Source organism: Phyllostomus hastatus, unplaced genomic scaffold (assembly GCF_019186645.2).
Source record: "Phyllostomus hastatus isolate PE091 unplaced genomic scaffold, TTU_PhHast_1.1 phas_scaffold_39, whole genome shotgun sequence".
Taxonomy (NCBI): Eukaryota; Metazoa; Chordata; class Mammalia; order Chiroptera; family Phyllostomidae; genus Phyllostomus; species Phyllostomus hastatus.
In genome coordinates, this window is record NW_025334028.1 from 27,961,359 (window position 1) to 27,988,347 (window position 26,989).

Consider the following 26,989-nt stretch of genomic DNA (forward strand, 5'->3'; position numbering starts at 1 on the left):
AGGCAACACCAAAACTCAATAAACTTACAAAAAATTAACCAAAACTTACAAAACTCAACACCAAAAAAACAAACAACCCAATTAAAAAATGAGCAAAGGACTTGAATAGACACTTCTCCAAAAAGGACATACAGATGGACTATAGGCATATGAAAAGATGCTCAACATCACTAACCATCAGAGAAATGCAAATTAAAACCAAAATGAGATACCATCTCATGCCTGTCAGAATGACTATCATCAATAAATCAACAAACAACAAGTGCTGGTGAGGATGTGGAGAAAGGGGAACCTTTTGCGCTACTGGTGGAAATGCAGACTGGTGTAGCCACTGTGGAAAGCAGTACGGACATATCTCAGAAAATTAAAAATGGATCTGCCTTTTGACCCAGTGATCCCACTTCTGGGAATATATCTGAAGGAACCCCGAACACTAAGTTGAAAGAACATATGTACCCCTATGTTCACTTCAGCTTTATTTACAATAGTCAAGATATGGAATCAGCCCCAGTGTCTATCAGGAGATGAGTGGATAAAACTATGGGATATTACACAATGGAACTCTACTCGGCCGTAAAAAAGAATATTTTACCCTTTGCAACAGTATGGATGGACCTGGAGACCATTATGCTAAGTAAAATAAGCCAGTCAGAGAAAGACAAATACCATATGATTTCACTCACATGTAGAACCTAATGAACTAACTGAACTAACAAGCAAAACAGAGACAGATTCATAGATGGAGAACAGATGACAGTTAGCTGCGGTAGGGTGGGGGGACAATTAGGGGTGGAAGGATTGAGCAAAAAGAAAAAAGGGCTCATTGACATGGACAACAGTGTGGTGACTGCTGGGGGATCAGGGTATAAGGGGACTAAATGGTAATGAAAAAAATATAATAAAGATTATATTTTAAAAATTCTCAGTAGGATACAATAAATTGGGTAATTCCATCTTGAATACTAGGCAACTTTCCTTTCTCAGCAGAAAATTAATTTGATAAGATCAAAACACATGGAAAGCACAGTCTAGTGGTCGAAGTTCAGACATAAGGCCAGGAGACTCTGTCACTGATCTACTATGCTTGAAGTGCTTGAAGAATGTTCCAATTTCATCCTGCCTCATGTTTGCAAATTTATAAAGTGGGAACTACAACACCAAACAGGGTTAAATAGAGATCAGTGAGCAATTGACTGTGTACAGAGTTCTGATCATCTTAAAGCAAAATGAAACAATAAAAAAAGAAAAAGTCTAAGTCACTCTTAAAAAAAAGAACAAAAACAACAAAACCCAAGGTCTTTTAATACAGTATATAATGCAGTAAAACCTCATTTAACATCATCAACATGTTGTTTGAAACTGTAACTTTAAGCAAAACAACATAACGAAACCAACTATTCCCACAAACTAATTTGTAAAAACAAATTAAGTTCCTACAGCATATTTCTAGCTACAAAAACATCACCAAACTTCTAAATATACACCCGAAACACTTCTAATATTAAACATTTAAATAAATGTGAGCTATGAATCTATTTAAGAAAGATTAATTAAAACAGTCGAACTAATTATTTTCCAATCTGTTTATTCCAGCTCAGGGTCACAGGTGGCTGAAGTCTATCCCAGCAATTCAGGGCATAAAACAGGAACCAACCCTGGACAGGACGACCTCCCTCCCATCACTTCCATTTTCTAATTTCTCTGTAAGAATAAAATCACGATTCAATAAGCAGGATTGGAGGACTCTAAGGTGGAGTATTTCCACCTGATCAGTGTTTTCTTTTCCCAAGAAGCAAATGTTCCACCTGGGCCTGGATGACAACACTCCATACATCTGGGGAGATTTTACTTGCACCTCAAAAGAAAAACAAAATGCTAACCCCCCAAAAGTGACAATGGCACCATTGCCATCAGGAGATAGAAAACATACAAATGCTATCACTCTACTGCTACATAGATGCATTTTGTGCACGGAGAGTCTCTTCACTTAACATGACATAACTAAGAGTTGTAGTTTTGGATAACAAGAAAAGCAGTTTAGAAAGGCAAACAGTTACATACAAAAGCATAAATATAGTTACCTTAAATTTCAGCTTGCAATAAGGGTAATTTGACATATCCAGAAAAATTTTGTGACTTTCGGCACAGTAATATTGCCAAACACTCCACAACTCAGTGCAAGCTTTGTTTGCCAAGTCCCAAAAGTGGCATGACATTCTCTGTGCAATGAACATTTTCTCCCCCACTACCATCCCATTCACTAGGTGGGCAACAACAGCAGGAAAGAGACAAAGCAAGGAGACCAACGCAGAGATGGGATTCTCCTGGTTGTAAGGTACTCTGTCAATGAAGATCATTTGTATAGCCCTCATGTGCATTGCTTGCTATAACTCTATCTACTTACTAGTCAGCAATCTCTCTAAAGGTTGGGACTTTATGTTTTCATCTCCAGACTCATTAGTACCTAGTCCAGTGTCTGAAACATATGTATACTTAATATAGAAGTATAAAATAAATTAACCTAAGTCATAACTTCTCATTATAAAAAGGCTGTACTGTTCCACAGACAATGCTTATTGACAATATAAAATAATCATTTAGTACTTTATAATAGTTATAATAATAGCATTATCATCACTACTGCTACTAATAGTTAGCATTTGTACTATATCAAGTGCTGTTATAAATAATTCACATCTATTAGTTCTATCAGTAACTAATATTCTTCCCACTATCTCAGAAGGTAAGAGATTGAAGCACAGGGGGGCAAAGTAATTTACTCAAGTGAGTAAACATAGTGGAGTTGAGATGCAAACCTAGCAGCTTGGTCTTACAGGCCACATCCTTAACTGCTATAGTATACTGCCTCTTAGTGCTTACTAACAGAATGGATAGTGAAGTCAAATGAGAGAATTTGAGCTCTAGCTACAGCACTGTGGCAGGTAGTGACAAAGTAACTACTCTAAGCCTCGGTTACTGGATCTTCAAAATGCAGTAGATATCTGTTTCCCTTCCTGACATCCATGCCCGCTTCTCCCAATGATAACTTAATATTCATTTCAGATTCCATCTCTGTCGTGTATAACCACTTCATTAACCCTGTCTTTCGGAGTGGAAATGTGACTTAGGCTTGTCAACCACTTTCTCCGGCCACAGTAATTGTTCTTAAACTGGTGTAACTGAAAAATCTCAGGACCTGCATGGCAATCAATAAAAATGGCTCGCTCCTTTCTGGAAAACTGAGAGGATATGGAGTTAGAGTTAAATGCCTCATAGGAGCCTAAGTTTCCTCACACATCAAATGGAAGTAATAGTAGTAACCTATATCATAGAGCTCTTATAAGAAAGAAGATAATCACTATAGAGTACTTAGGAAAATGTCTAGGTACAAAGTTATTACACAAAATTTTGACAATTGTGTTCTTAGCATCATCATTTTTGTTCAGTCCTTCCCATTTGAGTTCCTATATAGTTTAGAATAAAGAAATCATTTCTAATCTAAATTTTGCATTTACATAAATACTAGGTGGCTGAGAAGGCCAAGATGGAATAATAACTCATACACCCCATGTATATTTCTTTGTAGTACATGAAGTTTTCTCTTCCCAATCCAACTATCATACAAGAGAACCCATTCTGCCATAAGGATACCAAAAGATTTTGGTCAAAATGAAACCAGTTGTGCTTGTTTCCTTGTGTGCTGAAGTGAAAGGACTGGGTTCTCTGGTTTCTAGTTTGATCAAGGTAACAGGGAACAAAGAAATGCTCACAAAGGCAGCAAGATAGTCTGATAATTAATGACAGGACTCATTGTACTTGGAAATTTAAAGCAGCTCATTCTTTCAAAAAACTTGGTGGTTTTTGAACCTATCCCAAAAGCAGGTTCTGGAGTACTAGTGCTCAAAGAAAGGCCACAGTAAGAAGAGGCCTATTAAAGGCACAGTTTACTGTTTACGCTGCCCTGTGCTCATGGCTCCTGACATTAGAAGACACCTGATATTCTGTAAACCTTAAATTGCTCACTGACTAGGATCAATGACCTTAAAGTTACCTGTGCAAAACATGTAGCAAAGCAACTAGAACACAGCATATGTTTAATAAATATTGTGATCCTTCCTTTTTTTCTATCCCTTCTGTTTATGAATTATATGGTTAAATGTTTGAAATTTCAAAGTACCCCACTTAAAGTATGTTCCAAAATTGTTCTTAAAATTGTTCCTAATTTCTTTAGCTTAACTCCTAGCTTATACCATTCCCTCAGTATATGCCAACAAACAAGAACAACAAACAAACAAAACCTCACAAACACAGGCATAGTAAGGCGGTTACCCAAGGGAAGGGGGTGCAGGGGTAACAAAGGGAAAGGGTGGTCAATATATGGTGATGGGAGATATGACTTTGGGTGGTGGGCACACAATGCAATATACATATGATGTATTAAAAAATTGTACACTTGAAACCTATATAATTTTATTAACCAATGCCATCTCAGTAAATTTAATTTTCTAAAAATGTAGAGAGCTCATTTAGAATTAGAGGTGTCCAACTTGCAGCCCATGAGTTGCATGTAGCCCAGGATGGCTATGAATGCAGCCCAACACAACACCGTAACCTTATGTAAAACATTATGAATTTTTTTTTGTGATTGTGTGTCACAATGCATTTAGTGTGTGGTCCAGCACAACTCTTCTTCTAGTGTGGCCCATAGATGCCAAAAGGCTGGACGTCCCTGGAGCTCTTAAAATTTTGTCAATTAATCATAGACATAGATTTTCAAGGCTAACATCAAACAAGAGAAAAGGAAAAGTTTTTTGTGGTAAAACTACCACACCTATGACCATGGTCTTGATTAGTCTCTGTTAAATTTAGTCAGTTCCTGTTAATAAATCTTTTGAAAGAATTTTTGCCTGCTTATAATACCACAGACTGCTTATGTGCTAAACAATACAATGCAAATATTATCTCAAGGCTTTTTTAATATTCTTCAACAAGCCTTTAATGAAATATTATCATACAATTAAGAATAACCAAAAATAGTCCTTTATGTCAGGGCAAATACTTATTTGAGAGGAAGAGACAAAAATCCAGAGATAGTCCCTCTTTCTTAGCTTGAATGCTTCCAGGTAAACTAGATACGCCTTTCCGGACACTGCAGAGATGCCACAACTTTCCATGCAGAAATAGCTTTAAGAAATAGTGGACAGTTATTGTTTGAGAGAACATCTAACCTCTAATTATGCCAAAACTAAAATCATTTTGGAGAGCGCAGTGACATCCAGGTGAATAATTGTAAAGAAGACCTTTCGACAAGTTAACTCATTTAGATATCTGGGGATAGTCTTGCTTCTTTGGTAAGTTCACTGAGCAGATGTGCTCAAATTTTAAAATTTTATGGGGGACACATCTGGCTTATTCTATGTCAGAGAAGAACATTTGACAATTTCCACTCTCAATTCTGTTTTTAGAGATAATTTCTCCCATGTTTTATTTTGGTGTCTACTGGGACTCTAATCAAGTACTTGTTCAAGCAACTGATCAGATACAATCTTGCTCTCTCCGAAAAGTTCTGACCTTGCTAGCAATTATGGCACAGCCTGCATCCATACAGAGACAGCATCACCCTCCATTCAGTCAAAAATACCTGTCTTGGATTAAAACACTACAGAAGTATTTATCATTCTTGACAGCAATTGGCTGTATCAGTTTTCCAACTATCTTGTCTCAAATGAGCACTGGACAGAAACTGTCAAGTCACCTTTCCTGAGGCTCATGCCCCCAAATTGGTGATTTCTGTCACCTTGTCTACCTAAACAATTTAACACCTAATCCTGGGGACAACAAGCTGGTGAATCCACACTAGATCTTACTATTATTCAAAGACTATATTACATGACCATTTTCTATCTCATTGGACCCCTCAATCTTCCAAGAGGGAGACTTAATCTAATACACTTAAGAAAGAAAATGCTAAGCAGTTTGAGTGATTTCCTGCTAAATAAGCAGCATATTTTAATATTTTGTTGCTGATATATTTATATTGGCCTTATTTCCTGTGACTTTTCTAACTCTCATTTTACAACTCAAGGAGTTCTTTTATAGATTATCATTGACTAGAAAGAGGTGTACAACTCTTCCTCCTCCTATTACTATTCCTCTCTGCCCTCCTTTCCTTCTTTTCTATCTTACACTCTTTATGCTTTATATATTTTTCTTCATCTGCTTCATGCTTGTATTATATACTATATGTCTGTGCTGCTTGTGCTTTTATATCCTAGTGGCAAACAATTCAAAATAAAAACAATTTTATTTATAATTGTATCAAAACATAAGATACTTAGGCATAAACTTAACAGAAGAACAAGACTCTACATTGTAAACTATTGGATATTACTGAGAGAAATTAAAGAAGACTTAAAAATACGAAGAGGAACAACACAGTCATTCATTGAATGACTCAATATTGTTCAGATGTCAGTTGTCCCACATTAGTTCAATGCAATCCCAATCAGGACATCAACAGACATTTTTAGAAACTGAGAAATTTATTATAAAATTTATATGTAGATGCAAACAACTAAGAATAGCTGAAGCAATCTTGAAACAAAAGAACAACGCTGGAAAATTTATATTTCCTGACTTCAAGATTTACTATAAAGCTAGAGTAATTAGGACAGTATGACGATGGCATAAGGATAGGAAAATAGATAAATAAAACAAGATAGAGGGCCAGAAACAGACCATATAAATGGTCATTTGATTTTCACTAAAGCACCAAAGCAATCAAATGGGAAAAAGAAAGTCCTTCAAACAAATAAAGCTAGAATAACTGCATATACATATGGCAAAAATTAAACATGAGGACAATATACAAATATTAAATTGAGGAAGAAGAAAGAACCAATATTAAATATAACACTATCATGCTTCTAGAAGAAAACATGAGAATATCTTCATGACTTGGGAGGAGGCAAAGGTTTCTCAAAAAAGATACAAAAAGCAATAATCACAGAAGAAAAATATTGATACATTAAAATTAATCATAAATGATTTTTTCTCATGAAGATAAACCTGAAAAATGAATACACAAGTCAGACTAGCAGAAAATATTCACAAAATATATCTAGCAAAATATATGTATGGAGACTATAGAAAATATAAAAAGAATGCCTATAAATCAGTAATAAAAAGACAATAACCCACTTAAAAATAGGAACAAAGATCGAACAGATATGTATGTCATGATGGGATGCCCAATAACTACGTGAAAAGAACTTAACATCTTTAGCCATCATGGAAATGAAACTAAAATCTATAATGAGATATCACTGTACAGTGGCTAAAAGGAAAAGAATGAAAAGACCAACTGCTGGAGAGAATACGGAGGGACCAGAACTCTTACACACTGTTAATAGTAATGTGAAAGGTACAATACTTTGGGAAAAAGTCTGGTAGTTTCTAATATTAATTATATACATACCCTAAAAGTTATCAATTCAACTGCTACATATTTACCCAGGAATATGAAAATGTTTGTTCACAAAAAGGACTTAACAAAAACATTCCCCAAAACTTTAATAGCCAAAACCTAGAAATACCCCAGGGGTTCATAAACAGAAAATTGCTAAATGAGCTGGCACATTCATAAAATGGAGTACGCTTCAGCAATAAAAAATGACATCTAGAATTATTAGGGTGAGTGAAAGAAGCTCTCCACAAAAGAATATATACCATATAATACCATCCTAATTCTATATATTACTAGAATAAACAAACACACCTAAGGTGAAAAACTAAGAAAAATGGTTACTTCTGGGAGACAAATAGAATGAAGGGCAAAGATTTACTGAGAAGGGACATGAGGGAAATTTCTAGGATGATGACAGTGATCTCATTTTGTTTTGTATTTGAGTTATATGGGTGTATGTGTCTGTCAAAATTCATCAATTGATAAACTGTTGTACTTCACTGAATGTAAATTTTACCTAAAAAGAATACGTAAACATATGCTAATCTTAGTTAATGATATGTAGATTGGAAGATTTAGGGATGATATATCTGCAACTTAATTTGAAATGCATCAAAATAATAGCATGAGTTAATGACCAAATAGTAAGATGAATAGATTATGTGATAAAGCTAAAGTTGGCAAAATGTTAATTGTAGAATATTGGTATATTGTACAATTCTTTCAACTTTTCTTCGTTTGACAAATTTTTATAATAAAATGCTAACCAAGAAAAAAAATTAAGTTAAGATGACGTAAAGAAATTTTCAGATGGCCAAAATCTGTGAGAATTTGTCAGCATCGGATCTGAACTAAAATAAATTTTAAAGGAAGTTTTTCAGGCTGAAGGAAAAATGATACCAGATGGAAGCCTGGATCAAAACAAAGTAATAAAGAATTCAGGAAACAGTAAATACATGGTTAAACCTAAAAAATTTTTTCCTCATTTTTCAAGATAGTTAAAAAAATTGGTTAAAGCAAAAACAATAACAATGTATGATCAATTTTATAATATATGTAAAAGTTTATTTTTTTAGTAAATACAAATTTTAAAATGTATGAACAATACTCAAAAGATGTGAAAGGAAAAATAGAACTATATTGTTATAAGATTTATATATAACATGTTAATTGGCATAATATCACTTCATAAAATACTGTGGTAAATCAAAGATCTATATTGTAATTCCTACTACAATCACTAAAAAAAAAAAGAACAAAAAATATACAGAAAAAAAAATGAAGACAAATACAAAATAAAAAACAACCCACTGAGTCTCTTGCCTGACTCCAAGTGCTTCCTTAATTGTAGTTCTTTTACATGTTGACACTATGATTTATCAACTTAGTAGTTTCTGCTTTTCAAACATTTCTTGACAGGAAATTGTACTGCTTAATTTTATTACAATTTCATCCCTCTTTTGTCTTTATAAGTATAAACAGCACCTCAGAATAGAATTCAAAGTGTTGCCAAATTTTTACTAACCAAACTGTAGTAGGCAGAATTCTTAGATGGCTCCCAAGATGTTTGCTCCCTAATGTGTACTTTATAATCCCCCAAATTATAAACATGATGAATTTTATTCCCATGATCACATTATATTATATGACACAGTTGACTTTAGGAAAGGGGGGCTGCCCTGACTGGTGTGGCTCAGTGGGTTGGTTGACATCCCGCAAACCATAATGTCTCGGATTCAATCCCAGGTCAGGGCACATGCCTGGGTTGTGGGCCAGGTCCCAGGTTGGAGGTGTGCAAGAGGCAATCACACATTGATGTTTCTCTCCCATTCTTTTTCCCTTTCTTCCCCTAAAGATAAGTACATAAATAAAAAGAAAAAGAAGATGAAAGGGGGTTTGTCCAGGTAAGCCTGAACTTATCACCTGAGTCCTTGAAATCTAGATCTAGACGTTAGAGGCAGAGGAGATAACAGAATGCAGATGGCCTCTAGTAACTGAGAGCGGCTCCTGCTGGACAGTAATCAAGGAAATAGGGACCTCTGTGGTACAACTGCAAGGAGCTGAATTCTGCCAATAACCTGAACAAGCTTAGAAGTGCATTCAGAGCCATAAGAATGGAAATCAACAATTTGTTTCCTCTAATCATGCTATTTAAAAAATTCCAAGAAAACAAACTAACAAATTAACAAAATGACATTTGCACTATGCTTTCAGGAAAATTCATTTGTCTGGGAAATAAAATTATGGCACATGATTTAAAAGGAAGATAACAAGGAAACAATTCAAACTGCATAACTAAACTAAAAACATATTTAGTTCAGTCAATAGTTAATTTATAACACATTAACTATACTCACAAACTCTTACATGAACTTTTTCAGTATAAAGAACAATAAAGAACTGTAGTATATACGTTTAAAAAAGTACAGTTAATTAGGGAAGGTAAATTCCCTGAAATTCTCCCTTAATTCTAAAGTTGCAGGCAAACAATTATAGGCTAGAAGGGGAAAGTTACCTTACAACTAAAGAGATACAATATAATAAGAGAATTTGGAGAAGGAACATATAATTTTTGCTTTGGTTCAGTGGAATGATACAATAGGGGGATACAGAGAAAGCTAAGTGAATTACTTGAAGAAGGGCTACACGCTGTGTGAAGGAATGAAAATACACTGTTGGGAAAAAAGTGCAGTCTTTGTGGTGTACTTCAATTCTCTAGCACTCAATCTTCTCAACTGTATATTGGTAACAATAAAACTACTTGTAAGATTTAGACACTATTTGGAAATAGAGTTAGATTGAAGTCATATGACTATAATGACTTTTCTTCACTCATGCACACACTCACACAATAAAAACAACCAACTGCTTTTAAGCAGGGAATGGACTGATTTTGAAAATATTAATACACTAGCAGAAAGTAGGAGTGACTGGAATACAGGAAGATTAAGGCAGGAAGACCAGTTAGGACAAAGTTGCCATGTAATAACCAGGCTGTTTATTAATGAAGGCCTGAACTGAAGATTGTAGAGGACAGCAGAGATGCAAGAAATATAACCAGGGTTGAATTAAAGATACTTGATGATGAGTGGGATATAGAATATGGGAGAAGGAGAAAACAAGATAACTGCAAGCCACACTAGTCCAGTGTGGCTCAGTTGGTTGGGCAAAGAGAAAGGTTGCCACTTCAATTCCCAATCAGGGTATGTGCCTGGTTTGGTCCCTGGTCCAGGTGCATATGGGAGACAACTGATAAGTGTCTCTCGCACATTGATGTTTCTCATCCTCTCTTTCTCCCTCCCATTCCCTCCTTCCAAAGGCAAAAAAAAAAAAAATCTTAAAAAAATAAAAAAGATGGTGTAATGCGGTATCTCGTTGTGGTTTTAATTTGCATCTCTCTGATAGCTAGCGATATTGAGCATCTTTTCATGTGTTTCTGTATCCTCTGTATGTCCTCCTTGGAGAAGTGTCTGTTCAAGTCATTTGCCCATTTTTTAATTGGGTTGCTTGTCTTCTTAGAGTGGAGTCGTGTAAGTTCTTTATATATTTTGGAGATTAAACCCTTGTCTGAGGTATCATTGGCAAATATGTTTTCCCATACAGTTGGTTCTCTTTTTATTTTCATACTGTTTTCTTTAGTTATGCAGAAGCTTTTTATTTTGATGAGATTCCATTTGTTTATTCTTTCCTTTATGTCCCTTGCTCTGGGGGACCTATCAGTAAAAATGTTGCTGCGTGAAATATCTGAGATTTTCCTGCCTATGTTTTCCTCTAGGACTTTAATGGTGATATGGCTTATGTTTAAGTCTTTTATCCACCTTGAATTTATTCTTGTGTATGGTGTAAGTTGGTGCTCGAGTTTCATTTTTATGCATGTAGCTGTCTAGTTTTCCCAACACCATTTGTTGAAGAGACTGTTTTTACTCCATTTTATGTTGCTGCCTCCTTTGTCAAATATTAATTGACTGTAGAGGCTTGGGTTTATTTCTGGGCTCCCTGTTCTGTTCCATTGGTCCATGTGCCTGTTTTTATGCCAGTACCAGGCTCTTTTGATTACAGTGGCCTTGTAATACAGTTTGGTATCAGGTATTGTGATCCCTCCTACTTTGCTTTTCTTTCTCAAAATTGCAGCAGCTATTCAGGGTCGTTTATGGTTCCATATAAATTTTTTGAAGTGTTTGTTCTATGTCTGTGAAATATGCCATTGGTACTTTAATAGGTATTGCATTGAATCTGTAAATTGCTTTGGGTAGTATGGACATTTTGATGATGTTAATTCTTCCAATCCATGAACATGGTATATGTTTCCATTTGTTTGTGTCTTCCTTAATTTCTTTCTTCAGTGTTGTATAGTTTTCTTTATACTTTACACCAGTCAGAATGGCCATCATAAACAAAACAACAAACAACAAGTGTTGGAGAGGTTGTGGAGAAAGGGGACCCTAGTACACTGTTGGTGGGATTGCAGACTGGTACACCCACTATGGAAAACAGTATGGAATTTTCTCAGAAAAGTAAAAACCGATCTGCCTTTTGACCCAGCAATTCCACTGCTAGGATTATTTCCTAAGAACCCTAAAACACCAATCCAAAAGAACCTATACACCCCAATGTTCATAGCAGCACAACTGACAATAGCCAAGTATTGGAAGCAACCTAGATGCTCATCAGTAAATGAATGGATCAAAAAACTATGGTACATTTACACAATGGAATTCTATGTAGCAGAAAGAAAGAAGGAGCTCCTACCCTTTGCAACAGCATGGATGCAACTGGAAAGTATTATGCTAAGTGAAATAAACCAGGCAGTGAAAGACAAATACCATATGATCTCACCTTTAACAGGAACCTAAACAATAAAACAAAGAAACAGGCAAAATATAACCAAAAGACACTGAAATAAAGAACAGACTGACAGAGTTCAGAGGGGAGAGGAGAGGGAATTTCAGGGGAAAAGGGGAAGGGTTTACAGGAACAAGTATAAAGGATACATGGATAAAAACTAGGGGCAGGTGGAAATGGGAGGGAGGAGGGGAGGGCTGGGTGGGTGGGTTGGGATGGGAGTAAAAGACAGAAAATTGTACTGCAACAACAATTTAAATAAAATTAAAAAAAAGAAAGATAACTGCAAAGTTCTATGCTTCGGTAAAGAGCACCTTTTTGTATTATTTTCTGTCTTTAAACAAAACAAGTAAAATAGGAAGAAAAAAATATATCAGTTATATAAATTGCTAAGTTACTTGACCACAATGCAATAATTTCAAAAGCACTTTGAAACTATGGCCCTTGGAGGGAGAAAATTAATAAGCATCTCAACTTCTACCATCAGGTTATATCCTAAAGTAAGAATATTACTATCTAAATATTTATGATGACTATGACATGTGGCTTATCCAACTCTGGGCTGCATTGTACAATGAGTCCAAAATGCCTTGGAATATCTAATTCAGTGAGTAGGCAATCTTTTAATAGGGGCATTTACAACTTACTCATCTGAGTTAAGTCAGATCATGTTTTTCATCAACCCAGTGAACAGCTGCAGACATAGTCTGCTTCCCATCAAAGTCTCCATACATGACCCCACAATGCTGAGCTTTCTCTGGTCAATTTTCACAACCATAACCCTAAAAACATATGACAAACTACATTTTATTAAAGAAATATACCTTCACTACTCACCCCATCCTCACTGGCAAATTTAAGGACAATGCAGAGACTTTCCTGTATGTGCCAAAATATGCTGAATATCTGTCTGTGAATTACACTTCCTGGCACTTTTATCGATTTAGCAAAAGTACATGCTCTGAATAACACTAACACAAAAGGCAAATACTTTCCAAATAGCATCTAGACTTAAAAGGCAAACCATTTCATCATGCTTGCTTTAATAGAAGTGATAAAGATATTATCTCTTTTTTTAACATTCTCTGGAAAATCTTTTGGAAAGGAGTTAAGATTTAATTTCTCCACTTTTCAGTATCTTAAATCTGGTAGTTAAACAGATTCACAAACATCAAATATGGGATGACTTCAAACAAATCTAAACACTTTACTTTCTTTCTTGAAACCTACTGGTTATAGGAGTTTAATTTAACTCCAGGCTTCTATGTTTCCAACAAATAATTTTGATCATTTAACTAAAACTGGAGAAAAATATTGGCAAAATTGAACTCTGGCACAAGCAACATTAAAAAGAAAACATTAAAAGGAGAACAGTCTCTCAAAATTAATTCTTCATATTCGAGCTTGAATAAACTGTTTTTTTAAAAATGGTGAGGAGTTTTCTCTTTCACACCAGGTTATCAAACTATCTACACAAATCTCCAGGTCATACAAAACAATTATTTTGTTTGGATAACATGAATTCTTGAAAGGGTTTTACAAAAAAATTATTTTGTTTGGATAACGTGAATTCTCCAAAGGGTTTACAGCCATTAAAATTATAAAACAGCAGAATGCTTAATTTTCTGGTAGGATATGAAACCTCAAAATAGCCTTAAGTCATAGTATATTTGTAATACAAATTACTACTATAATGTTTTAGAACATTATTGCTCAGTTCAGTGATATTAAATTCATTATGAAAAAAGTGAGTAAACTGACACAGCCTTTTCTCTAAGTTTCTAGGTTTGGTTTCTCTTCTCCCCACCCAACCAATTTTACAAAAGATTTATAATCTTTTTCAAAATATAAGTCCAGTAAGGTATGTATCTTGAATGATATTTAAGTTTAGACAAACAATTGTAAATAATTACCAGACAATTAGCAGCTTACGGTTTTGCAAAAGTTAGAGACAGATGGACTAGTAACAATCAGGGGTCTCAAATAGCATGCCCATCTAAATGTATTTCCTGTTTACTTTACATCAGGGTTTTTTTTGTTGTTGTTGTTGTTTTTAATAGGTTCAGGGTGCTTACTTTTGGCAATAGGGGAAAGAACTAACTTATAAGCCATAAGAACATCTTTTCACTTTCTAAAAACAGGTTATAGAATTAAAATTGCAGCACATCAACTCTGCACATGAAACCTAATCTATCATTGGAGACTAATGTAATCCAAACATGTAAGTCAAACAGTTTTCCAAAAAGCTAATTTAGATGGATGGATTAGGTAACAACTTGGAACTGACCTCAACAGATATATTACTACTCAAAGACACTAAGTGCTGAATGTTGCATTTCAAAATGGACAAGAAAAATATTGAATTTTAGTCTATGACCAGAATGATGAAAAAACAGGACTTTATTTACAAAAATTTATATATATATTACTTGAACATATTACATATATGTATATATATGGCAAAAACACGGATAAAAGTTGTTTTATGTTCTATTTTTAAAAAACTATTGGAAAATATAAATGGCATAAAAGACTATATGAAATTTGCAGTTAACCCTGTTCATGTGAAACTACTTGCTCAAAGAGTATGTTTCTACCTGTAACATTTTATCCTCATGAGGACATATACAAACACTGAAGACAGGTTGCTTCTTTATACTTTTATATTATTGGAACTATTGGTGTTCACTGCTAAGAGATTTATCATCTCTAAAACAAGGATGAAGGATGATGAGCACAGGAAAATAAAACATTTCACAAACAAATGGATTTACTCTTATTGGCAAAGCAATGTTGACTGTATCTTCATATAGTACAATTGAAAGTAAAAATACAAAATAAAATGATAGAGTGGAGGTAAAATGATAAATATGGGAATTTGTCTTCTGAGTAACCAACTTCTCTTTTCTGTGTCAGTTCTTTAGTAAATAAAGAAGAACATATATGCACCGAGAAGAAAATGTAGAAATCAGAAGGAACATTCTACAGTTTACCATCCTGATGACCAGAAAACTACTCTAGTTGTGGCTTACAGATTCCTTTAGAATGGATGAGAAAGCAAGACAATGGGTAACAACCATCCCAATACAGAACAATTTGGACAGGAGCATAGCTATGTTTGTGAAGACCCTATTTCACCTCTAGTACTTCTGGATATTCCCTTAATGCTCCACCCTCTCTCTCTTCATAAACTAAACTACTTCCTTTCTTCTGCCCCAAATACCCTAAGTGAATATAGAATAATTTTAAGAAAGTATTTCTTATCTACCTTGCTATGAGGCTAGCCAAGAGACTTTGAAAACTACATGAAGTCAGGGAGGAACTAAAGTCTCCTGTCAGCGACTGGCACCCAATGAGTGAGCTATGTTAGAAACAGACCATCCCAAGGAGGAACACACCAAGGAACATCATAATTACATTAGTCAAGATTAAAGATAAGGAAAGAATCTTAAAAGCAGCAAGAGAAAAGGAGACAGTTGCCTACAAAGGACTTCCCATTAGACTATCAGCTGACTTCTCAAAAAAAAACCCCCAAAAAACCTTGCAGGCAAGAAGGGGCTGGAAAGAAGTATTCCAAGTCATTAAAGGCAAGGACCTCCATCCAAGATTACTCTATCCAGAAAAGCTATCATTTATAATAGAAGGGAAGATAAAGTGTTTTCCAGATTAGGTCAAGTTAAAGGGAGTTCATCATCACCCAGCCCTTATTATATGAAATGTTAAAGGGACTTATCTAAGAAAAAGAAGATTAAAAATATGAACAGTAAAATGACAACAAACTCACAGCTATTAACAACCAAACCTAAAACAAAACAAAGACCAAACTAAGGAAACAACTAGAACAGGAACAGAATCACAGAAATGGAGATCACATGGAGGGTTATCAGTGGGGGAGTGGGGGGGAGAGAGAGGGGAAAAAGGTATAGAGAATAAATAGCATAGATGGTAGGCAGAAAATAGACAAGGGGAGGTTAAGAATAGTATAGGAAATGTAGAAGCCAAAGAACTTATATATATGACCTATGGACATGAACTAAAGGCGAGGAACGCAGGTGGGAGGGGGTGTGCAGGGTGGAGGGGAGGGAAAAAGGGGGAAAATGGGACAACTGTAAAAGCATAATCAATAAAATATATATATTTTTTAAAAGGTTATTTATTTATTTATTTTTAGAGAGGGAAGGGAGGGGGATAGAGAGAGAGAGAGAGAGAAACATCAATGTGCGGTTGCTGGGGGCCGTGGCCTGCAACCCAGGCATGTGCCCTGACTGGGAATCGAACCTGTGACACTTTGGTTCGCAGCCTGCGCTCAATCCACTGAGCTATGCCAGCCAGGGCAATAAAATATATTTTTTTTAAAGAAACAGATTATCTGCTCCTGTCAAGCTTTGATGGCTACAGTTCCAGCTGGTACACTGACTGCAGCTTCATGAAGTCCTAAGCTAGAATAACTCTGTTAGGCCATTTCTGAATTCCTGACCCAGAGAAATTATATAAAATGATAAATGTTTATTGTTGTTGTAAACCACTAAGTGTTGTGGTAATTTGTTAAGAAGCAATAACTAATTCATACTATTTCTCCTAAACAAAGAAATATAAAGAAGTATGCCATGGGATCAAGCATTTTCATTAATAACATGATATTGTTGTCTTATGAAGGATTCATAGCTCAAGTCAAAAAATAATTCAACAAGCTTTTTTTAAAAAAAGAAAGTATAATTTACATAGGTGAAAAGCACATACCTTAAGTGAAAATTTCAGTGAGTTTGACAAGTTTGAAAGGACATGTACCATATAATGCCATGATCAGAAAGTAAAAAATTTCCATTACCACATATGGGTCCCTCAACGTTGTTTTGAATCAGTTCTTCTATTACCCCTTCCCACAGCCAGAGTCAAGCATTATTTTATACCCACCACCTTGAATGAGTTTTAATCTTTCTATAATGTCACATAAATAGAAGAAAATAAGCTCTTGTGTCTGGTTCCTTTGCTCAGCATAGTAGTTGTAAGGCTCATCATGTTTCATGTATCAGTATTAGTGGTGTGCATACCCTGATTTGTTTACTCTTTCTCCCACTGATGGACATTTCAGTTCCTTCCAGTTTGGGGCTACTATGAATAATGCTTCTGGGACTATTCTTCCACACATATTTTGGTGGGCATGTATTTTTCCTTTCTCTTGGTTAAATACCATGGCATGGCAGGGACAAGAGTGAGGCAAATGAGATACCTAGGGCACAAAATTTGAGCAGGTCCTCTAAGGAAGATTAGGATTGCCAGATCATAAAATAGAAGTTTCTATAGGAATTTAGCCTTTTAAGTTATAGCACTGTAATTTTACACTTAGATTTGTCTCAGATTTTTCTCTCAAAAAATCTACCATTTAGTGAATAAAACATAACAATATACACTTGTAAAGGTATTTGGTCAATATTATATTATTGAATATAATGTATATTAAGTAAAATATAAAGTTGAGAATAACTTCCTTTAGAATGATCCCTATATCAAGTAAAACTCCTTGTTCTACAGAAGAAAAATAATGAAGAGAATTGTCCAAGGCTGCCTAGGTAGTTGGAGGCTTCTTCATCATATATACTGATTTATAAATCTTTATTCGAATATAACCCAGACTGAATTTAAAGTGTTTTTTTCCATAAAGATGTAGCTACAATTAGTACTCAATTTTAATGTCAAATAGTTGTCACAGGATCAGTGACTTATAAAGTATAAATTTAAACTGGTGAGCAAAGAATATTATGTTCTTAAAAAATAAAATCTAAGATCTGGGACATGCAAAAATTATAAATATAAAAACATATTTACTAAATAAGCTTAGGGTACTTCTTTTTTTATTTTAAAAACTTTGTTATTGTTAAAGATATTTTTAAATTTATATAATATGTTTATTACTAAGATGTATGTAGCATAATTACAAAAGAATCTTGAACAAATTCCTTTCTCTGATTCACATTGTATGTTTTTTAAAACAATATATGATCTTCTTCTATCTTTATAAGAGTCACAATAATTGGATAAAAATATAAATGCTTACATTTTGTTACTAATTCACAAACTATTCATTTCATTTTAAAAATCAAAGTAATAAACTGATAAAATCTCAACTACATAATTTACAGAAGTAGACTTATTTTCTTTTTGTTGTTGTTAGTCTTTTTTATTTTTTTTGGCCTCTTATTATTATTTTTTATTGTTGTTCAAGTATAGTTGTTTCCATTTCTCCTATCCCCCCCAGCCATCCCCACCTCCCACTCTCAATACTACCCGTTTAGTTTTGTCCATGTGTCCTTTATAGATGTTCCTGAAAACCTTATCTAATCTCTTAATCTCAGCTACAGAACTGCTTAGTAATGAAAATATTTCAAATTGTCACATGTATACTCCATAGGAATTTCTTTGTCAAGTACTTTAGAGAATGTCTACCTCATGAAAGCCGAGCATTGGATAATGTCAACAATAAATTTCTATGAGGTCTGTAAATTAAATTACCCAAAATGAAAGACTGTACCTGGATTTTATCATTAAACAAGTAACACAAGAAACTAAAACTCTGTATTTTCTAGGTAAAATACCTTTTTATTTGCCAACTTCTGTGTTTCATTTAAATGTCCTGATATTATACAGTACCTCACAGGTTTCCTTTCCCGGAGTAAGTCTTCTAGACTCCGTTCACAGTGTTCAGCCACCACCACCAGTCTCTCTGAATAAAACAAAACAATCCATGTTATATTTCATTAATACAATGCTTTAATAACAAAATAACATACCCTACTAAAGATATGCACATATAGTACAAATGCTATTGTAAAAGAGACTTTCAAACTCTATATTAACTACAGAATTACCAAATATAGAGAAATGTATAATAAATGTTCAATAAAATAATACATTAAATAACAATTTCTTTTCATCTCATGTTTTTCTCTAGAGTTTCTCCCATCAGGCAAATAAGTAGAAAGGCTCACCTTTGGAAAAGGGTGATCCTTCTTCTGACACGGGCTAAGAGAAGGAAAAGCTTGTTTGAAGATGTAAAGAAATTTTGAAGGAAAGGGAAAATTGGGAGCTAGAGACAGATTATAACTCCACAGCCTGGGTCCAACACAAGATCTGTGAAAGTGAGTTCAGAAACTCAAGAAAAATAGAAAGTTCTGAATTACGACTATGGAGAAAGAATAGAAAATTGACTGGGGATTGCTTGTAACATCATGGGGCCTTCTAAGACCAAGTAATAATAAAAATGTTGGTGGGCAGAATCAAAATTATATAATTTCTATTTTCCAACAGAACTAGGAATAGCACAGTTCTGAGGTTTGGTGCATATTTTTTTCCTTCACTAATAACCCTAGTGACTAACACATTGTCTGACATAATATCAAATATGTAAGAGGAGAAGAGAAAAGTGCAACTGGGTTTCCAACTGGTTGGGGATTTGTAAGGTTATTTTAGAAGAGATCAAGAGTTTAAAAGAAACTGGGTTACTGTGAATATCCATGCAAAGTAGGTTCTAGGTTAGATAAGAAAGGAGGTTAATGCAAAATATAGATAGGAGACAAGATAAAGAAGTGAAGGTGCAATGAGACTGGGAATAGTGAAAATTGCATAGAGGTGTGGTGAATAAAGAGTAGCAAAGGAAGACAAATGAGATAGCACAAGATAGGAAAGAAGAATTTCAAGGTGGGAGCTCCAGTAAAAGGGATAACTCAATAATGACTAGTTCAAGGTATGGTCTTACACGGAGGAGGGGAGATGGAGGACAATGGTATATATGCAGGCAGTCGTGTGAGGTGTGCAGATGGGATGTTGTATGGGTCACATTTCGGAACCTGAAGCTGTCGGAGTGGTGACATTATTCAGAATGATCTGAAACACTAAAATTAAAAATGATCTAAATAAAAGCTATCATGTTCAGAAGAAAGACTCCAAGTGATCTAAACAGGAATTTAAAAAGAATTAAATTTGAAAGAACTAAATGAGGAAAAAAAGAATAGGAAAGAAAATCATGAAATAAGGTCTAATTCTTTGATTCAATAAGAAAAGAGAAAGAGCATGGAAAGTTGAACTCCAAGCAATTTAGTACAGCTATGAAGCTCTAGAAGGAAAAAGAAAACAATGCTTCAGAAAACCAAAATGGGAAGCTGCAATCCTTCGCTTTCCATCCAACCACATTTTGTACGTTTTCAGTCCAGCTATCTGGCTCTCTCTCCAGAGTCTACTCTGTACACTGGCATCTCTTCTACCCAAGCTGAAATGTTTCTAGGTCCCCCATCTTAGATTCTGGTTCTTCACATTGTGTTTTCTCCTCATTTATTACGAAGGCTGACAAAACTCTCAAATTTTATCTCAAACCCAGAACTCTCTCTTTTGAACTCCAGACTTGTGTACACAATTCCGCACTTTAATATAAAAATACCTCAAACTCTCCAGAACCCCAAATCAATGTATAGTTTGCTCTCTAAGCTAAGCTGGTTCCCTGTAGTACTATTTTAGTAAATGGTACCACAATTCTGGCAGCTGCTCCAGCTACAAATGTAGAAGAAATCTCCTGTTCTCAAACCCAAACAAAATGTTCTGGTATTTCTATTCCCCAACTGTTTCCACAATCTGTGCAGTTTGCTCTGCCTACCACAATCTGGATCCAAGCCAGCATCATCTCTTATTAAATTACTATAGCAGTTTCTTAACTGATTTTCTCCCATTAATCCTTATTCCCTTCTAATATTTTAATATTAAAGTCCAAGTGATAGAATAATAAATCTGAATATATAACTTCCTCTCTCACTTTATTTTTGTTATTTTATCCCTTGCTCACCAACTTCCATGCACACTGGCTTTCTTCCCCTGCTTCCTGCCTTAAGGTACCAGCGCATGGATTCCCACTGCTGAAAATGATCTTCCCCATTCCCTTCTCCCAGTTAACACCTATCATGAAACATACTGGTTAAAAGCACAGACTATTATGTCTGGGCGCAAGTCTTAGTTTTAATACTCATTAGCTTTGTGACCTTGGGGAAGTTTGCTAACCTCTCTATGCTGCAGTTTTCTCCTCTGTAAATGAAGAAACCAATAGCTCCAACCTCAGAGTTATTCTGAGGTTAAAATGAGTTAATTTATAATAAGATCCTACATTAGTGCCTGGCACATAGCAATCACAATAAGTGTTAGCTATTATTATTATTCATTCCCCAGTTAAACGTGACTTCCTAAAGGAACACTTTTCTGATCCCCCCAAATCAATTTGCTCCTCTTATAAGGTAATCTACTCTACAGTGCATTTTCTTTTTTAGCACTGTTTCAACTCAAAAAATCTGTATTTATTTGTATTAAATGTCTTTGTTCTCCACTAGATGATGATTCTAGGAACAATGTTGGTTTTGTTCAAAATGCATCACCAGTGTCTAGAATGGCACCTTGAAAATATAAGCATTTAATATAAAAATCCTTGTTAAATGACTTAATTTGAGCAAAGGCATGACATAGCCATTAGAAATGAGTAAGAGTCTCACATGATGAGTAAGAGTCCCATTATCTAAACTGAAATCTATCCTGTGTAGAAATGGTATATGCTTATGTTGTAAACTGGGCATAATAATACTACAATAGCACTGACTTTAATATAAAATATTAGAATTTATTAAAATGTACATACTCCATTAATAAGTTTATACTTATAAGTCTTCATAACTATGAGAGATTTCAAGTGTTTGGCATTAGCTTATAATTTGGCAGACTTCTCTGGAAACTCCTTCAAAATATCATAAATCAGAGCATGCCAAAGTTTTACGATCCTATGGAATTTTGAATCATTATTTTATGCAGCGAGCCATGATGCTTCATAGAATATCAAAGTTTCTCCCAGAGGTAATGAAGTGTATACCAAAACAATGTTTCCAATACAAATCAATTTTTTTTAAAAAATCATTAGAGACTTTTCATTCTGAAACTCTGGATCACTGTTTGAAAATAACTTCTGTTTGTTATAAAAACAATATAGTTTTACAGAATAAAATATGGCAAAACTATTTAGGAATTATAATGTGCCAAATATAAGTCAGCAATGTAGTGGCTTTATTTATAAAAAACAAATGTGACACTAAGATGAACTTTAAAGAGTAGAACATATAAGAACTGTGAAATAATCTTTCTTCTAACAAATATCTGATGAACGCCAAGAATCACTATATTGTACATATAGCCTGAATTTTATGTTGTAAATCAATGATAAGAAATTGAAAGGAGTACAATATTAAGAAGAAAGATAATAAAGGCATTGAATAAGGACAGAACTAAAAACAGATTAAATTTTTTTTAAACAAAAGGACAGGTAATTTGTGAATATGCTAAGGTAATTTGAAAGGTTACTAGAATACAGTCACTGCATCATTCTTTTGTTATTCACAGTAAAAACTGAAGCTAGCTCATCACCTTTTAAATATAATATTTAAATAAATAGTTATACAGTAAAACTAACAAAATATTCTGTACTTAAGAAACAGTATTGTTACCAGGTCACTGTGATGATCAGTTTTATAAGTCTAGATGGCTAAACCATAGTCTCCAGTTATTCAAATTCGGGTGTTACTGTGGAGGTATTTTAGAAGTGATTAAAATCTATAAGAAGTTTACTTTAACAAAGGAAGAGTATTTAAGATAATCTGGGTGATCCTGACGCAACCACCTGCAAAGGCATTCATGGCAGAATAGAAGCTTCACTGAAGGAAAGAGTTCACCCATGGACTGCAGCTCAGCTCTTGCCCAAATGTTCACTGCCTTCTGGATGCCACATCTAGGGATTTCAGACTTGCCTACCCAGCCTCTGGAATCACATAAGCCAATTTATAGCAATCAATGTCTTCATACATATATCTACTAGTTCTGTTTCTCTGAAGGAACTCTGAACTGATAGGGACACTTAGGTTGAAATTACATGCAATTAGAGGTACAGAATAAATTATCTTAGAGGTCCTTAACAATTCTGTTATTTTCTACTTGAATTTCAAATCTACTAGTTAAAATAATTTTGCTCTTGATTTCACTAGCAATGACTGAAAAATGTCTAGGTAATGAATATCAAATAAAATGGATGGATTACAATTTACAACCTTCACTCCATTTCTAAACACAGCTGAGATTTCAACCTCAACAGAAAAAAAGATTAATTTTTAAACTTATTTTCATGCTATATTTGCCTTTTTTATTCTAAAGTTATTTTCCTCAACTTTACTTTTATAAACTAAGATCTCAAATTCCAATAAAATGTCCATATTCTTGAGATTAAATACTTCATCCCACTGATTTAGCAAGAAACTAACATCACCTTAAATCAGTTTTGAACGCTCTGTAGAAAACAGTGAAAGGCTGATCTCTGAGCTAATCCAGCATGTGAAAACATAGTGTTACTAAAACAGACCATGTGTCACATGTAACTACAAACACCAAGGGGAAGGTGGAGGCAGGGGAATAACAATGACAAGATGTAAGATATCTGCATAACAAGAAAAGAATATACAGAGAAAAGAAACCAAAATCAGAATTGTTTGAGAAGACAACTGAGTGGAATTTAAACCCAAATCATGTATTGTTACATCATTGAAAAATGTGGTGAGAAGACTCTTGACTAGAAACTTTCCAAATTTTTCAAATTATATGCACCTAAAATGACTGGGATGCTTTAGAACAAACAGACCCTTACATAAACACATATCCTAATTCAGCTGTTTACTCCTTATGCACACAACTTTTCAAGACAATGAGCACTGCCAATATAAACAAGGTAATCAGATTCCCTGATCTTTGACAATCACTGATATTTTCATTCCACTCAGTGAAACTTAAACTATGAATTTTATACATACCTATGACTTATGCTACCCTAGAAGAGAGGACTGCTGAGTTCTAACAGCAGAGAGAGCAGGGGAAGCAGAATAGCTAGCAATGTGGTAGACACACCCTAACGGGCCTACCCAGACTACTGACCTGGCTCCAGCACTAACAGAGTCTAATACTGTCTAGGGAATCTCTCTCTACCCGACACTGATAACTAACAAGAAGTGTTCCCTAGAGGGATTATGTCATAAGATTTTTCCTGGTTCAGTATTTAAGGGAGCTCATTTAGGGAGAGGAAGGAGGTCAAGAAATATCTAGAACCCTTGAGCCAAATTAACCCAAGAAAAGGAAGCTTAAGAGAAACTGGACAGAAGGTAAGACCCCAATTATATGAAGTAAATATCTGAAAAAACTTCCAGACACAGTGGAAAGAAACAAAGGGCACTTGAGGAGATTAAAATGAAGAAGTCCTAAGAACGGAGCAAAGTGGCAAGAGTTTGGGAAGACAGGTGAAGGCAGGCACATTTCAAATTTGCAGATGTAATATAGCAAGCAAGATTAATTATGGTCACCAGTGACAGATGATAATGAGGATACCCTATATTGCCAACTTTTGTCTAGAGTGGTTCTGAAACTGGGCCAACCTGACAGTTGAAAATTCTTTAGAATCTGTAATTGTATGGGGCAGAGAGAGGTGTTAGAGGCATTCAGGGATTGACAATACCAATTTTCAATGATGTAAAAAGCCCCAAATGATTTCTATCATTTTTAAACATTTAGTTAATGTCATCAAAGCCATGTACTAAATAAAAACTTTAGCAAAAATTTTATCTTTTTTTTAACAACAAATTTGCCAAAGTTCCTGAATTAGTCATTTAATTGTTCTATGCCTCAATTTTCTAATCTGTAAAATGAGAATAATAATGGTTACTATATCATGGTTATGTTATGAGGATTAAATTAAAATAATGTAAAGCACTTAGAATACTAATACATAATAAGCACTCAATAAATAATAGCCATTAATAATATTTATTACAAAAACATTTTCTACTCAAAGTCTATAAAACTTTCAGAACAAATATTTTTAAGACACAGCCCAGACTACTTGAAACTCTCATTTAACCTAACTTTCAGCAAAACAAGAAAGAAAATGTAGTTTGCCTTTAATATTAGGTTGAAACATATTGAAATGCCATTTTATAGGAAAAGAGTTCAATATCAGCAAGTATACAAGATTAACTTTATGTTAGAAAATTAAACACGTTTGATTGAGATGCATTTAAAATAATTTTTAAAAGTGGCACCTCAGCATGCAATTAAGCTTCCAAAAATAATTTTAAAATAATTAAAATACTGCCACTATAAGCGTCTTTAGGTGTTCTATAGACTGAACATTTGTGCCCCCCACCAAAGCCACCAGTGGATGGTGTCTGGGGATGGAGCCTTTGGGAGGTAGTTAGGTTGTGAGTGCACAGCCTTTATGAATTGGATTAGTGCTTTTATTAAAGAGACCTGAGAGAATTTTTGCTCCTCCCACCACGTCAAGTTACAGTGAGAGGATGGCTCTCAGTGAGGAAGTAGGCCTCATTAGACATGGGATATGCTGGTGCCTTGATCTTGGACTTCCCAGCCTCCAGAACTGTGAGAAATAGATGTTTGTTGTTTATAAGCTACTCAGTTTATAGTGTTTTGTTAGAGTAGTCTGAATGAACTAAGATATGGCACATGGAAGAACCTGATTATGAGTATACTACTAAAATGGCAGTTAACATATTCTTGGTAAAACATTGATTTTTTTAACCAACAGGGTTGAACTTTTCCACTTCAATTCTCTATATAGAATCCTACATGAAAAGACTATTGCAGCTCCAAAAAAAAATTAGTGACTCTTTTTTCATTGGAAAAGTCTTAGTCAAAATTAATACTTTCAATAATAAAATACAGTCCAATAGACAACTCTAAAGTTTCTAACATTATAACGTTCATTTCTTTCTTATAGAGGGGAAGAAATATATTTAAGGATAGGTGGTTTCCTTGAAAGAGAAAATTAAAAATCCTTATTCTCAGATCTGAGAAACAGAAATCATTCAAATGTAGTCAGAAAAACTCAAACGACTGGAGTTTTGCCTGGAGTTGTGGAAGGGTGAGAGGGCATGCATGCACACACATACTGATTTCTTCACATAACACTGAATATTTACAACCTAACCAAGGTAAAAGAGCAGAAAATACAAAACAGAGCAAACAGTAACAACTCACCATGCTTTCCTCTAGAAATATCCACATACTGGCATAGTCTGGGATGGGTGATGGTCTTAAGGATTTGAAAGCGCCCTAAAATTTTGATGGAATTTGGTGTGAGAGGAAGCCCGTTGCTTCCACAAACATCATGTGGTAGAGCAGAGGCGAAGAAAGTAAAGGCACCCATTTCGGCATCCTTCAAGGGAAACATCTCGGAGTCTCAGGTCTTCCAAGATAATCTGAAAAAGGACAAAATTTCTTTGGCAGATCAATCATACATTAAGCCAGTGTTTGTTGCACCTTAAACACGATTAGCAATAAATATATAACTCGGAGGAAATGCCAGTATATAACTTGGTTATACCAATATAGAAAGAAATGCCAGTCTGAACGCTTCAAAGCAAAATATATAAAGTTTAAAAATTCTAAGATAATATCAAAAAGTAAAAAACTACCCAATCTTAAATTTATATTGCAGCTCTAAAGTATATGCAAAATCAAAGAATGTCAATGGCATATAAAGGAAAAGATAAGACATTTCCTCTTTAATGATGCTGGACAGTTTTGAGTTTGGAGGAAGTTCATTATTGCATA

General features: G+C 34.6%; 1 protein-coding gene across 3 annotated transcripts in view; it reads right to left on the reverse strand.

The window, feature by feature from the left end:
* Positions 1–26,989, reverse strand: part of TBCK (TBC1 domain containing kinase) — a 186,693-nt gene that overhangs the window by 153,204 nt on the left and 6,500 nt on the right. For all 3 annotated transcript variants that reach the window (XM_045820116.1, XM_045820113.1, XM_045820115.1), the window contains exons 2-3: positions 26,414–26,634; positions 18,956–19,028 (exon numbers count right to left, since the gene is read on the reverse strand). In XM_045820116.1, the coding sequence (XP_045676072.1) occupies positions 18,956–19,028; positions 26,414–26,606 (266 nt within the window). In that variant the 5' untranslated portion in view covers positions 26,607–26,634. The remainder of the gene's footprint in view (positions 1–18,955; positions 19,029–26,413; positions 26,635–26,989) is intronic.